The sequence below is a fragment of the Natator depressus genome, chromosome 8, assembly GCF_965152275.1.
Source record: "Natator depressus isolate rNatDep1 chromosome 8, rNatDep2.hap1, whole genome shotgun sequence".
NCBI lineage: Eukaryota > Metazoa > Chordata > Testudines > Cheloniidae > Natator > Natator depressus.
The window spans coordinates 24,249,696-24,265,682 of record NC_134241.1 but is presented as its reverse complement, the minus strand read 5'-3'; the positions used below and the strand labels follow the sequence as shown (position 1 = coordinate 24,265,682).

General features: G+C 39.0%; 1 protein-coding gene across 2 annotated transcripts in view; it reads right to left on the bottom strand.

The window, feature by feature from the left end:
- Window positions 1-929: 929 nt before the first annotated feature.
- The window catches only part of GABRA6 (gamma-aminobutyric acid type A receptor subunit alpha6), a 29,667-nt gene continuing 14,609 nt past the window's right edge, over window positions 930-15,987 (bottom strand). Inside the window, exons 9-10 of one of the 2 annotated variants that reach the window (XM_074962112.1) lie at window positions 7,475-7,717; window positions 930-1,136 (exon numbers count right to left, since the gene is read on the bottom strand). In XM_074962112.1, coding sequence (XP_074818213.1) covers window positions 1,086-1,136; window positions 7,475-7,717 — 294 coding nt within the window. In that variant the 3' untranslated portion in view covers window positions 930-1,085. Of the gene's footprint in view, window positions 1,137-7,251; window positions 7,718-15,987 lie in introns of those variants that run through there. The other variant, XM_074962111.1, reaches the window with a different exon arrangement.

Below are 15,987 nucleotides of genomic sequence, written 5' to 3'. Positions count from 1 at the left end.
AGAGGTTTGGTTTAGATGAAACAAGAAATCCTTTGCAATGCTTAGATCTATGAACAGCACCTAATCCCATTCATTTTAATTCCATTTAGTTTAACAACAGTTTAATATAAATGTAGGAGTTCTTAGTTTATTTCTACTGCATGTTGTTCTCAGTGCCTACCAGTATCCACTGGGCTTGCTAGAAAGAAGGCTCAGGTTTTATTTCATTGGGTAAGTTCTCTCCAATTACATTCTTAAATAACAAGGGTAATGGAGATGAAGGGTGGGTATATAATAAAATGTCAGAAAGCAAAGAAATATGTAACATAAATACTACAACAAAGACTAGACCTTTCTTTGTTACAGGAGTGTGAATCAAATTGTAAATACCTTCAAATCTAATGGGGATGAAAGTGACACCAAACTTGCTGGTAGTACTTATCTGTGTATTGGCAAGATAAAGTGCAATATCCTAATTTATGAGATCAGATTCATAAGCAATGGTTTACATGTCCTGTCCCATTCTGCTTGGCATATGGTTTTGGATTTTTTTTACAACAGTGTATGAATCTTCATTTAAAGTTTACATTTAAACAAGATGATAAAAACAAGGATACAAACAAGTGTGCAGCATTCATCATGAAAACCGGATAGGGTTCAGCCCTCTTTGACAGGACAGCTCAACAGATATTAGGTGTAAACTGACAACAGCCCTATTGACTGCAATGGAGCAGAGCCTACTCACGCTAGCTCAGAATCAGGTTTTCATTAGTACCCTTAAAAGTACTTAAGGGAGATGTTACAAGGAATCTCAATTTTGATTCAAGATTTACCTTCAAACATTCATAATAGAATTAGAACAAGTATAATACTCAGTCCTAAACCATTTAACAAAATAAGAACTTGAGCTTGCACTCTGAATCAACACCTTAGAACTTTGCGTAGAGTCTGTCCCTTCAAGCGGCCAAGAGTCTACATTTCCAGATGGTGTCCCGCATAAAGACGTGATATTTTACATTTACAGCAGGCAGAGATAGACACTCATCCTCTGAAGTCACTGAGCTCTACAAGACGGCCAGTGATTTGTCAAAGCGGTGTTGCGTATATCAGTTGGGCTCGTAGTCATTCCGAAGATGCATTGCAGTGGGTTCAAAAAACTGGAAGAAAAGATACAAGGGAAATTTCAGTCATGTGCTGCCAACAATGCACTCAATCAACAACACAACTTAGCTATTGCTTCCCAGCTGCCTCAGCAGGCTTAAACCAGCAACATATTGTAAGGGAGAATCTTCTCAGGATTAGAAACAATGTTCACTACTGGGATCAGCAAAGCTGAATTCTAAGTATGCATGCTAATGACTCTGGTTAGTTCTTTTGCAGTTCATTTTATTTTCCAGTGGTTAAAATGAAGCATGATATTATATACATTCCAAGGGTCAGCGAGGTTTTATGAATGTTAACATATTATACATGGGAATGGGCGACAGGGGATGGATCACTTGATGATTACCTGTTCTGTTCATTCCCTCTGGGGCACCTAACAGGGCTACTGTCAGAAGACAGGATACTGGGCTAGATGGACCGTAGGTCTGACCCAGTATGGCCGTTCTTATGTTAAACGCCTTTCCAGTTCTCACACTTCTTTCTGCTGGTCTATCCACTCTGCTGCTGCTAAAATCAATTCCTCACTCACATCTCTGTGCAGTTTCTGCATCACATTCAAACTCTACATCTTCGCCTTTAAGCCCCTGCAAAGCTTCCTTCCTCTACCCCACCATGCTCATCTCCAGGTATGCGCATAACAAAAACAGCCAGAGTTACAATATGGAGGTTTCAAAAAAAAACCCTCCACAATTTGGGAAGGGATATAAATCCTCATTCTTCAGGTCATAAATCAAACTCTTACTGATTGTGAAAGATGGAGAAAGATTCCTTTGGGGCAGATGTTCCCATAACTGCCCACTGCAGGGCTTCTTGCACCTTCCTCTGAAGCAGCCAGCCAATGTCAGAGACTGGACACTGGAGCAGATGGACCACTAGTCCGAATTTTTAATGGCAATTGCTATCTTTCTAATACATTATTAATTGCACTTTGGTTTTGGACAGTATGTCTCATATAGAACTGCGTGAACAAAGTTTATTTGGGGGAATTTATTATCCCTCGCATATTATTTCCAATAGTTAGGGTTATTTCAGGACTAGGGCAGCTTTCGCTGAAGCAACCAATATTTTTTTCAAATTTGTTAGATTCTCCACTCATAAATCCCTGTATCTGGCTTGTCCGTCCTGGTGGTTTTGGAATGCTGCCTCCCACTGTACTCAGCGGATGAGTGTGTGCATGCAAATACAGTTGGCAGTATTCCAGTGTCATGTAGGTATGATGAGGAAGTCATATTCTGATATTTTGCAGCTAAATTAATTACAAATTGACCTTACATAGAAAGGAAATAAGTCCTCTTAAAGTAGTAGTTTTAATGCTTTGATTTTTCACATTATAAATGGTACATCCATGCTGCTGCAGTTAAACATCTGTCAGCATTTCAGTTATAAATCTATCTTTGCAGAGGCTTATAACATGGCTACCAAAATTCATTTTGGTCTAGAAACTGACATCTGTGGTTTCAGGATTTTTTTTATATAAAACATTACAAACACTTCAATTTTCCTGTTACGAATTGCATGAGAGGAAAAAATCAGTGGGATTCTAAAATCACTAACTGTAAAGCCAAGCAAACAGCAGGCAGAACATTGTGTTAGCTTCATTTCACAACTCTGCTGATACAACTGTGGCCCTGCAACACCACTGCTACTCCAGCCCTGAACAGGTGTTGAGCAATAATGTCCAAGTGTGTCAAAAATACCAAACTGTGTGGTGGTTTTATGATATGGATAATTGCTATTTAGGGACAAAGAAAACTCATTTTCACTCATGATCTAGCCAAGATGTGAATCATTTCTCTTTACCCTATTTTCTTCATGAACAGAAAATTCCCCAAAATCATCTTGTTTTAACTTGCATTTGCTTTTCTTTCATTTCAGAGGGTTCTGTCATTTTACTTAAATGTAATGTAGGCCTGGGCATAAGTAACTTATTTGCCTCATTTCTTAGTGAGCATGACGGGCGAGGTAAATTGATCAGTTGGGTAGAGACAGGATGTCTGCATTAGCTGAGATAAGGGGGAATTTCAGGGTACCGTTTGCAATGGACAAGATAAGCCTGGAATGTAAGATGAGGTAAAAAGTAGGTCGTGCATGCACAATGTGTGGACAGAGCATGCTGTACAGGGATTGATTCCTGCAGAGTAACCAAACCAATCCAGAAGCGTGTGATGCCCTGTATTGTTAAGAATGCATGTGTTGTTAGTGTTGGCAAAGATGTATGTAAGGAAAACTTTTGCCTGTATCCACCCCCTATACTTGAATATGATCAACTCAGCATAGCTTTGATGTATGCAAAATAAAGGAGCTTGAATGATGAGACTGGAGTCAAAATGAGTTCTTTGGTAACCGTGTGGAAGAGGTCTCAGGGGACCCCCAACATAGATCAAACTAGCAATTTTACAAAAAATTTGCTAAACTTATTTGTGAAATTCTCTGATCCAGCTGAGTTGTACTTGGCACAGGACCAGTAAGGGGAAGAGGGTCTGGCATTACACCATTTATGCAACCCCCATTCCTGATGTCATGAATTATCAACTGCATAAAACAAACCAGCTTGGAAGGCTGCCAGGGTCTGTTCAAGCACCCAGAGTTCAGCTGGATTCAGTAACGTCCCAGTGCACCAACTTTCCCCAGCCATGCACCATAATCCAGATCTTAGGAGGACTGTACAACATAGGACCTGCTGTGTCAGCACTCTGCCATCAATGGATTCCTCTCTCCAGGAGAAATCCTCCAATGCTTGGATCCACTGGGTTTATCGCTGCCTTGAACAGATGGATTGGTACAAAGGAACCATAAATTTATCCTGTGGTATTCTGTGACCAATGGGCATAAATGCTCAGTTACAGTTTTTAGCTTGTTGAAGTTGATATGATTTATGTATACATTAGGACAACATTTTTCCCTTGATCATTTTGTTTGTATTTATAGTATATTTTTCCCTCATGGCATTTTCTATTGTTCTGCATATATAAACAACATTCAGAATACGTAAACATGGGAAGGCACTTCTTTCAATATACAAAAATCTAATTATTGCATTTGTGCATTTAATATTTTTATTTTTTCCTTTTTAACTGCGTTTTCCAGAATTATACTGTTCTCTAATAAGAAAATTATTTAATGATAATGATTTAACATTTATACAGCACTGCACCTCATTATGAATCCCAAAGTGCTTTACAAATTTTATTAACTGACGCACCATGCAAACTATACAGGGATCACTTCATTCACTGCTAAAATGCAGCCACTTATGATTTGGGCAATAAGCAGTAACTATTTGATAGTGCACAGCAATGCTTCCCAAAAGTCTAGGGGACAGATCTTCAGCTGGTGTAAATCAGCATGGCTCCATTCACTTCAGTGAAACTATGCGGATTCACTCCAGATGAGGGTCTGACTCCAGGTCATGAGGTAAAGAAGAATACTGTAGCCTACTGAAATAAAAAGAAGAATTTGGGCAGACTATATAATGATCTGAATTGGAAAACAACCAAGACATCTGTGTTAACACACCTGCGCTTACAAAAAGTGCCATGGGTCTTTATTACAAGTGAACCAGAGCTCGTTGTTAAGTCTCATCTAAAAAATGGTTGGTCGGTTTCTCAGCTAGTACAAAGTAGCATCATTCCGTTGACCTTGCTCAATGGAGCTACACCCAGTTTAAATCAGCTGAGGATCTGACCCAGTAGTTCTAGCCCCACACTCTCCCCCATAAAACATACTGGAGCAACCTTGACTGACTACAGACTAAAGGGGTAAAAGTACCACTTTCAGAAACAACAACACCACTTATTGCAACACCTATTGTATGATTTCCTTAAAGATCGCCCATTCAACTACTTATCCAGACTACCCTTGCTTAGATTATGAGATCTGACTGTACAAAGTGGATTTATTTTAAAAAAAATGCAAACACACATGCAAGCTGTTATTAATTTGTGAAGCCCAAGTGATAAATAATTAAAACTATAACTTCATAAGGTCCATATTACAGTGATCTAGATCTCCTGTCTGCCCTAATCCTGCAAAGCATTTAAGCATGTGTGTAACTTTGCTCTATGATTAGTGAAACTATTCACCGGTTCTGCAAAGCATTTAAGCACATTCATGACTGGGGACACTAATCCCTGATAATATTACTATACAGAATGTGCCAGAGTGTTTGCACATGGAATGGATATTTGGATAATACTAAGGTATTTATTTTTTAAAAAGATGTAATAAATAACTGATTTTAAAAAATCTAATAAAACTGGATTGTTATATCAAAATGTGCATAGTTTGCTTCTTTTTTTGGAAAAGAAAGGCTCTATGGACCGAATGTGCCACTTCCGTAAAGTAGATGCAAGTCTACTGACTAATCTCCATTGACTTCTTATACAAGTTATACACTGGTCCAATGTAGCGAGGGTGTGAAAAATATTAATGACGTTCAAAGATATTGTGGCAGGATTCAACTTGTTTAAACAATTTATTTCAGTAGCATATCCCTGTTTAGTAACTTTGGGCCTAATCCTGAAACTGAGTTGAATTAGCCTGTTTATATGGCCCGGGCTTTGCAGAATTCACTTATGGCTTGAGTAGAAAAGATTAATATAGCAAAACGACTATAGGCATTTAAGGCAATAATGAAAAGTTAGTGAGATGGTATAGTAGATTATAATTCTAACAATGAATATCAAAGCCATCATTTTTCACACATGAGTAAACGAAAAGCAAAATATAATTTACAGAGAGGTGTCTGAAAAATACTGAAACACTGACCAAGTGTCAATAGTCTCCCTTTTTGTAGTTCTGCTTTAGGATTTTTGCCATACTATAAAGCTAGTATTGAAAAGAATTTCTCAGTTGTGTGTGCCTTTTGGGAGCATTTAAAAGTAACACATGAAAAATTATTGCAGTCAGCACAATTTGAGAAGCCTTTGAAAAGTCTAGGGTTAATATTTATGGTAATATACCTGGTTCAACTTAAATTTTCCATAGCTACTGTGGGAAAACAACAATAGTCTTTCATTTTCCATACCTCAATTTAGAATTTCAGAGCGAGATCCTCATCTGGTACAAATCAGAACAGCTCCAATAAAGTCAGTGGAGTTTATACCAGTTTGCAATAGCTGAGGATCTGTCCCCCAAACTCTCATACTACCAGTTCATGTAATTATGTATTTTATATATTTGTTTTAGGGGAACCTGAATATTTCTGATTGGCGTGTGTGTGTGTGTGAGAGAGAGAGAGAGAGAGAGAGAGAGAAGTATATATGTTTTCGCTCTCTGTTGTGTATTCAATATTGTCCAAATGTGGCCATTCTCTCTGTAACTCTCACATACAAAGCAGAGTATATTCATAACATCCAGTGCAATGTATTAGGTGGTTCAAAGACAACATGGCAACAAAGTAAACACCTCATGGTTTGTATCATTCTTTTGCCCATCTGCTGTATTTAGGTGAAAGAGAGTAAATTCAAAGGAGAATTTAAGCTACTAGAAGAAAGATTTAGGGTTTTAATGACTGCCTGGAAATGATAAACTAATCATTGACAGATTATCCCAGGAGCATTTAATTTGCATCATATGCATCTTTTCCACGCCACCTAGGAATGAGGCCGGGAATACAAAGGACAAGACATTGTGCCATTTAATGCAGATAAGACTAAATCTTTTAAACAGAGTTATGCAAAGGGGGACGGGGTGTGGAGGGGTGGGAGTATGTGCCTGTGTGTATTCAAACTTTATTGCGGTAAAAAGATGCACCAGGGTTTTTATATATAGATAGGTAGATAGATATAGATATAAATTAATGATGGAACAATATTAGAGAGTGTACAATGCAAGTGCAGCCATTTTTCCCCTACTGTTTAATGTTTAGAATGCATCTTAAACTTTCCTTTTTTTTTTTTTTTTTTTAGGAGACCATGCAAAATAAACTCATCATCTTAAAACAATCATAGGCTATATTAGGGTTCTTATCTCCTTCATTGCACTGCTTCAACAAATACTATACCATTCCCTGTCACACCTAGCAAGATTAAGTGATGAAAGAAATAAAATTATATATATATTTTTGCTAGGAATACAGTCTTAGACAACTGCCCCCAACCTGCTCAAAGTATGTTGAAAGAAAAGGTTTTAATTTCTCCCCTATGAATAATATTACTTCCTTGTTTTCAACACACCATTCTCACTGGCTGCTAATATGTATTATTAAAAATTTCCATGCTGCAAAGAACTGAGTAACTGAAGTTCCAAGGCTGAATTAAAAAGAATGCTGGCCCCCCATAGCATACTTCCATTCTGTAACAGTTGAATGCAATTAAACACTAGTACTCACTTCCATAGTGTCCTTTGAAAGGTAAACAACCCAATATACCAGGTTGAATCCTGCAAATGCCACTGGAAAGAGGATCCTGGAATATTGGTCTATTTTACTAGTGCCTCCGAGTGCTGGTGGGGGAATAGATATCGGTTGACTTTGAGATGCACTATTGGATATTATGCTGGCTTCAGGAGACTGGTCCATCTGAGAGGTTGTGGAGTTCATTCGCTTCTTCAGGTTGCAATTCGAGTCAGAATGCTGTAGGGAGAAAACATTACCAGATTCTCAGCTGTGAGATTTGAGACACATGGTTGCAGTTTCTTTCAACATACTGAAATTAGGCTTCCTCCTGCCTTTCTTCTTGGTTTTCTGAGGGGTTTTGTTTTTTTTTTGTATTCCTCTTTGCACAGTTTAAAGTAGTCACAAAAATAATACACATAGACATGCTAATGGCCAGAGTCAGTCCACAGGTGTATATCTGTGCACCACTCTCATGACATGAAAGATACATGCAGATATCTCAGGCAATATTTGGCTCAGAGCTTTGATAGAAGCTGATAGCAGAAAAAGGTTCTACGTATAATGTTGTGCTACCATTATTATATATGGGGGTTGGGTGAGGGAAAGACAATTGATCAGAAGAGAAACCAGAGAGAAAAGACAGATGAGAGAACACAGAAGAAAAGAGATTAAGTAGACATAAATACTTCTCTTCTACGTCAGTGCCTCAGCTTATAAGGCCAAATTCTACCCTCAGATATGCGCACACAAATCCCATTGGTTCCAACAGAAGTTGTATACAGATGGCTGAGGACAGACATTTTCTCTAAAACTAGGATTTTTTTTAGAACTGCCACTTTTTTATAGCATAATCTATGTTTAATAAAAATGAAACGCTGCTGTTTCTCATAATTTGCAGAATAGCACTGGCCATCACTGATCACTGACATCAACATCTGTTCTTCCATTGTTCCCCTTGCCAAACTACCCCTCTCCGAACCCAACTAGGCCATGAAATCCATAAAATTCAGACAGACCCACTGATGCATTCTGTGTTTGCCTTCCTTATAAAGGATCCAGACAATGCCCAGTTCATTGTCAAATGTTTTCCTATCCTGCTTGATTCAGAAAGACTGAAAACAGGTTGACTGTGCTTATTAAGCGTGGATGAACTCTCCTGGGGCTCCTTAACCACCAAGGAGATATCTATGCTCAGTTCTATCTTAATTCTCTCTCAATTCCTGCCACTGAAGTTCTTCTACCATGTGAGTCTGTTATTTGTTATTTATATTACCTTAGAAAGTAAGAGCCTTAGTCTAGACAAGAATCCTATTGTGCTGGTTGCTGTAGAAACACAGAACAAATGACAGCCCATACCCCAAAGAGTTTACAATCCAGTGGATTCACTGATACTGCTCAGTTCTGTCTACTATCATCATAGCTAGGCTTGAGGCTTACAGAAACTGAGGAAGGAAGGTGTCCCAAGAACCTATGTTTCAGGGTTATGGATAAAAATATTGGCACTTAAATTGAGTATAATCTCTGTGGATGTGAATTAGTGAAAACCTACAGAGCTTTTTCCATCATCCTCTGCAGAAACAGAATGACTGAAACTGATGACTGAAGTCTTCAACAATTTAAATATCATTAGATTAAGAATACTTGTATTGTAAAACAGAGTTGTGATATTACTTCTTCACACAATGCACAGTCCACGCACAGTCAGCCTGCAGCACTCTTTGGCAGGGGATGTTGTGCAGGCTAAAAGTATAACTGGGTTAAAAAGAGAATTAGATAAGTTTATGGAGGATAGGCCCATCAATAGCTATTAGCCAAGATGGTCAGGGATGCAACTCCATAATCTGGGTGTCTTCTAACTGCCAGCAACTGGGACTGGACAACACTTGCCCTGTTCTTTTCATTCCCTCTGAAGTATATGGCACCGGCCACTGTCAGAAGTCAGGAGACGGGGCTAGATGGACCATTGTCTGACCCAATATGGCCATTTCTATGTTTTTATATTTGAATTGTGTAGCACAGTAAAATGCTGTTGGCTGTCTAATTTTGGTGACAAAACTCTGCAAAATTCATTATTTGGACATTTATTTTTATGACAATCATTCATTTAAGAACATCCCAGTGTCTTATTGTAGAAGTTTTATGGCTTGATTCTTCAGCTGCTCCATGCATTGGACTTCATTTCAATGCAGAAGCTGCAGGATTGGGCCTTTAGCATATTAAGAGATGAGCATATGTTGAAACAGTTATTCTATTCGATGGTAATCTATAGTTAATATCATGCACTTACGGATAACCAGATAACCTGGTATTGACAATATGTCTTATGTTTGCTAAACAAAAGGGATGTAAAAGAATTATCTTCTTAGTATTCCGTATCACTGTTAGAGTATGAAAGAGAACCGCACACTTCTCACAAAGGCCAGATTCTGCTCATGGATGCACATGCTGATTTCCCATTAAAAATCGATGGAAGTTGTGTATGTGTATCCTCCTGCAGAATTTGGTCTAAAAAGACAAACAGAAGGCAGTGGGGAAAAATAAGCTTCTATTTGCACAACAGATAATGCTTTTTTTCTCTCTCTCTCTCTCTGTTTCTACCCCCCCCCCCCCGCCCCCGTTTCTTTCCTGAATCCCAAGCCCCCTGCCCACACTATGTCAAGTAACTGAAGAGTAACATGTTTTGCAGATGGATTATCAGTGGCATACATACTGTGGGGCTATGTGTATCTGGAACACAGATGTTTGATTTTTGTATTTTCCAGTTACACTGCAAGCAGCACACAGGTTTGAAGGGGGGATCATCCACGGATGTGTCACAGAAAAAGAAAGAGGGTTATCCATGTGCACTGGCACTAATCATAATAATCCTTCTCTCTAAACAGACTGACTGTTTGAGCCTGAGCTATTACTTTCGCTTAGAGTCACTATCCCATTCTGCTTTTCTGCCCTGCTTTCGAAACTGCAATGTTGCTAGACACACAATGTGGTTTGTCTTTAGCTTTAGTCTTTCCCCAGTGCAGGAGAATTCTTTTTAAAAAGTGTTTGTTATTTCATCGTATCACTTGTCAATAAACAGCATTCTGACATATATAGATCAGACCAAATTCTGCCTTGAATTACACTGGTATAAATCAGGATTCAGTACACTGAAGTCGTGGAGGTACCATGGTGTCTAGCTGGTCGAAATGGGTATAGCTACACAGCCCAGGTAAACAGACTTAGGCTAGCGGGGCTCACAAGAGTGTTCTAAAAATAACGGTGTGGGCACTGCTTTGAAGTTGCTGCTCAGGCTGGAGCTTAGGCTCCAAAGCCCATCCCAATTCCTAGGCTTCAGAGCCCAGGTTCCAGCCCAAGCTGCAACTTCAAACCGCTGTTTCTAGAGCACTAGCCAAGTCCTGCTAGCCCCAGTCTGTCAACCCAGGCTGGGAAGCTCGCTCCCCCAGGCTGTGTAGACATCCATAGTGAAAAGAAAAATAGGCCCACTGTTTGCTGATGATGCTTTGGCAGAAGGTACACTAACTTTCTTTCTATTCCTCCCTTGTTAATGCAAAGATAGGAAATCCCTTTGTATAAGGAGTTGGTTGAGGGGAGGGGAGGTGGTGATTTTGTCAATGCGTTTATTAAATCTTTGTTATATTTACGTTGCTACAAGGCTGGGTTATCTGCAGGTACTTGCCGGAGGTTGTTTATTGGAGGGTGTATTTTTAAGAGTGAAGTATTCCCAGAGCATGGTGTGGGCAGTTCTTTATTTAGTATAGCACAAATTTTAAGAAATAAGTATCCCTAACCATAGGTGCTGGAACGAGGGCGGGGGGGGGGGCAGGGTTGCTGCCACATCCCCCTGGCTTGAAGTGGTTTCCATCATATACAGGGTTTACAGTTTGATTCAATGGCTCTCAGCACCCCCACTATACAAATTGTTCCAGCACCGCTGTCCCTACATGCTATGAAAGAACATGCTCTTCACATCAGATGATGATACAATTGGGGGATTTTTGCCACCACAAAATACAGGAGATTCCTTTTATTTTAACTTCTCCCTTACTTTCAAGGGCCCACCTGCATATCTTCATTTAGCATTGCATTCACAGAATCCTTGATCACAGATTCAAGGTGGAATATATTAATTAGTCCCAATTCTTGGGTCCTGTTGAGCTGTACTCAGCAGAAGACATAAAAGGAGAGAGACAAGATAGTTTTATGCTCCCAACCCTGGACCTAGGCAGTGGCTGGATGGCAACTGGAGCAATTAAAAGGAGCATCCGATTGCTTTAAGTTACACCTCAGTGGCCTATTCCAGCAGCCAGGACACATTATTGCTCCAGCGGTTAATGGCCAGTTCCTTGGACATCCCCCATACACTGAGGAACATGAGGTAGAGCTGGTATAACTCTCTGGAGGGGAAACCTCAAATAGCTGCTTAAACCAAATTAAAGATTCCTGTTTGCTACTTAAGCAATGCAAAAGGGGCAGATAGAAGCCTAGGACTTGGTCTGATGTGTTGCAATGGACTGTCTTTACCAACACTATCATTGTAAATTATTCTCCAGTTTATAATACAACTTTTTCTCAGCTACCAATGAAGACTACCAGAGACCCTGGCCAAAGGAACAGCAGCAAGAGGAGGCAACAACCTGTGGCTCTCATTCAAATTAAATTGATAAAGTCTGTGTGTGGGGATGGGGTTCTGTGACAGCTAAGCTCTGAGTAGTTGCTGCAGTTATTAATTTTCTCTATTTGGATTTTCCCTTTTGAGAGTTTTCTTTGACAAGGAGCATTGAGCTTAGGGTGCAGTGGTGAAATTTGCCCAAAACACTAAACAGAAAGAAAATATATGAACTATTACAACTAGCAAGCTATGTTAATCCCTGCTTTTATGGAATAGAATAAAGCAAACTTGTCCAGCGCACCTAAGACAAAATCTCAAACACTGTTAGCTGAGTTGACAAATTGCAAAAGAAACTGGCTTCTTTACATGGCCTCTTTGCTGGCAGTGCAGATTTGTGATGTTGCAGCACAATGAAAAACACTGCCCCATGCCTGCAGTCTGACCCATGCGTGTGGACCTTTGCACAATGACTCAAAACTAAACAGGAGGTGCTGTATGGCATAGAATAGTAAGGTGCAGTCTAGGACTAACTAAGGTCATACAACTAAACTAATTTATACTCTTTGGATGCCCACAAAGCAGCCACAAGTCTATTCCATCCAGATACTGATCTCCCTCAGTTCTCATTGACTTTGCTAGGGTTTTCTTGGCACAACTCAGGAGGCTCTCAGCAAATTGCAGGATCAGGCCCTTACCTCCAGTTAGAAAAGATAAAGTAAACATCGCTTTGGAATGTATGCAATTCTGTGTTCCAGCCTTCTCTGTTTTTATAGGAATGCTGTGTGCGTATTATTAATTTTGTGTGTATATTTTTCTCTGGATATTTCTAATTAAAAATCACTTTGAAATTATCTATGAATCTGCCTTCCTTTGTACTGTGGATATGTGATTTTGCTGTCAGTGCAGCTTGTAGCATGGCACTAAAATGAGCATCTTATGTATGTGCCTGGATACAACAAACTTTAAAACAATTTGTACTTGTTCTTATTGCTGTCTTCTTTGCTCACTTAAGATTATGTACTTTTCCTGTCAGTACAGTGAAGTAAAAAGCAAATAATGGCAATAAACTCTAAACTTTCAGATAGAAAAATGTGATAGATCTTATTTCCTTTATAATTTACCAGGCTAAGGATATAGAATTTTGCTGTCATCACCCCGGAATAAAAATGAAATTAGTGCCAAAGCTCAATATGCCTGGACAAGCATTAAAGAAGAAAAAAGCATATCTCCTACTCTTTTCCCCCCTTCCTCTTATTAATAGACCTATGAATATGTGACATTCCTACCAGTGCTACACAATATAAATGAAATCACTAACTAGTGGCCTGAAATCCTCAAAGATTATTCAAGGGCCTAACTTCCATTACGAGTGTTAGGTACCTGACTATTTTTGAGGATCTAAACCCTAGACACTATAAAACTTAGATAATAATAATTAATAATTGATAAAGCTTTCTTTCTTATTTTTGTTTGTTGACCTAATGGCAAAAGGACTCTAAGGACACTCTTTTAGATCCCAGTGACACAGATATACATTTAAAACCAAAACACCATTGAAAATATTAAATCTACTTCCAATTGGGCCAGATTACTGAGCCTTTACTCACACTGGTGAACACTTACTCATACGAGTAGTCCCAATGAAGTCAACGAGACCAACCTTCTGCGTAACTGCTTACCAGTCAGTATAAGAGGTTCACTGTCTGGCCCTCGATTTAATAACCTTCTCTCCAAAGTTCTACATTGCTCCCAACATCTGTTGATTCCATCACCAACATGTAAAACAGGTAAGGAATTGGCATAGTTGGGCCCACAGCTGTTACTAACACTATTAACATCTGCAGAAGAAACACAGAACTCCAACATCACATCTCAGCAGGTAAAAAAAAAAGGCTCTTTTAAAGATTTACGATCTTGCTATATCAATGCAGTTCCATGATACGACACATCAAAATGCAGATTGACACTGCAGAGCCTCTGACAAAATATATTTATTTTATGTTATTTATGTTAAATGATTAAAGCCACATTTTGCTCTTAGATACACTGGTGCCAACCCAGCAATTTAAATGGAATAATTCTGGAATGGCCCCTGTGGAACTGTGAGCAGAAGGCAGTCTCTCCACTTACTTTGTGCAATCTTTGCAGCTTTTATACAAAAACAACTGATATTCCTTCATTCCTGTGCAATCATATTTGTTTTGTCCTATTTTAAGATGTGCTGCTGTGACTACTGAGATCAGACTGCAACACTGTGCAAAAATGTGTAAATGCTAGTGGGGGAAAACCCTCATATCTTGAAATGCAAGACATTTAAAATATATTTGTGTTTGAGTTCAGCTGTCTCTTCTCTCTCCCATCCCTATTGCCCAGCTCTGTAGCTCTAGGAAACATTGAAGACATGTGGATACAAATGATAATCAGTTACTTGCCCTCTCCTTTCAGCCACATCAGGATACTCATTAAACATGTCCAACATATTCTGATTGATGTAATCACAGGGAACTAAATCCTTTCTACTGGAAAGACATCAGGCTCCTCTACACTTGAGGAATGTTGCTTAAAGACAGAATAAGAATCCTCTGCTGTCTGAGCCATATCACTCTGTGGCTTAGGAAAAAGAGCTGTTTGAAAAAACAAACAGCAAAAAGCTTTCACAAAAATATTGAATTGGAAAGTGTTTTTATTTGTTTATCAAAATGTCATCAAAAATTCTGACCAGCTCTATATAGGAAATAATCCCTGTTAAACTCTGTGACTGTCATGCTGCAAAAGCTCTTGGATACTGTACAACAGGCACGCACACCAAGTGACTTAGGTCCCTGTCCTTTTCTGTACTGGGGGACCCTGGCTCCCTCTTGAAGTCAGTGAGATGCCAGAGGGTTCTGTGAGGCACCCAGGGACCCATGGAACACTTTCAGGATCTGAGCCTACTAAATAAAGAGAGCTGTGAAGAACCAAACAATATGATTCATATTTAAAACACACACATTTTAAATGGAATACAATCGAAACGCTGCCCTGCTTTCCTATGCTATCGGTACTGAATTTGCTTCTGATATGCTAATTGTAATTGTAATTATAAAAGCAAATGTAATTACTGTAAGAATAAAAATGGGCTTCCATCAGGGTCCAGATGCATTCTCAGCTGGTGGCTGTCATATTTTGGAGTGGAATGCCCACAGTTTTGTATTTCACACAGAGATCACCTGCAGCTCACAAATACAATGAGCCAAATTCTGCTCTGAGCTAGCTGAGGGAAATTCATAGTGACTCCTTGGCAACCAGTGAAGTCACTCTGGGTTTGTATCACTTCACTGAGAGCAGAATTCAGCCCACTGTATCTTACAGTCCAAGAACTTATTGGAAGTTTGCAGCAACTCTGAGTATGACAAAATAGAATTCGGCCCTGTGCCTTCTCTATTTTTAGATAAGAGGTTTGGTGGAGGATTATGTAATAACATATTAGTAAGATTTTGAATAAAAGAGGCATTTAAACAAAATTAACTATCTTAAAGGGTGAGAGGGACACTTCTAATGTCTTTTGAATGATTTTTGTAGTAGACAAAATTAGATTTGGAATTGTAAAAAATTGAACCTATTCTGAATCCACTTTAACTTGATGGGTTTAAAACTATTCAAGCAACTAAAGCTTTCAAATGACTCTGAATTTTCATCAATACTAGATCTTCTCTCTCTGGTCTTGTCTGCTACAATGAAACGTTTGGGTGCAACTATCTCATCGTTACTATACCACCAGTGGAAGTGTTTGTGTAGACAGGGACATACACACCACCATATCACTTAGCCTGGTTGGGGCAGGCTTAGAGAACATATTGGCAAAAATGCTGGTGTCTTATTTACCCTGTAACTCACACCATTATTACCACTAATGAAA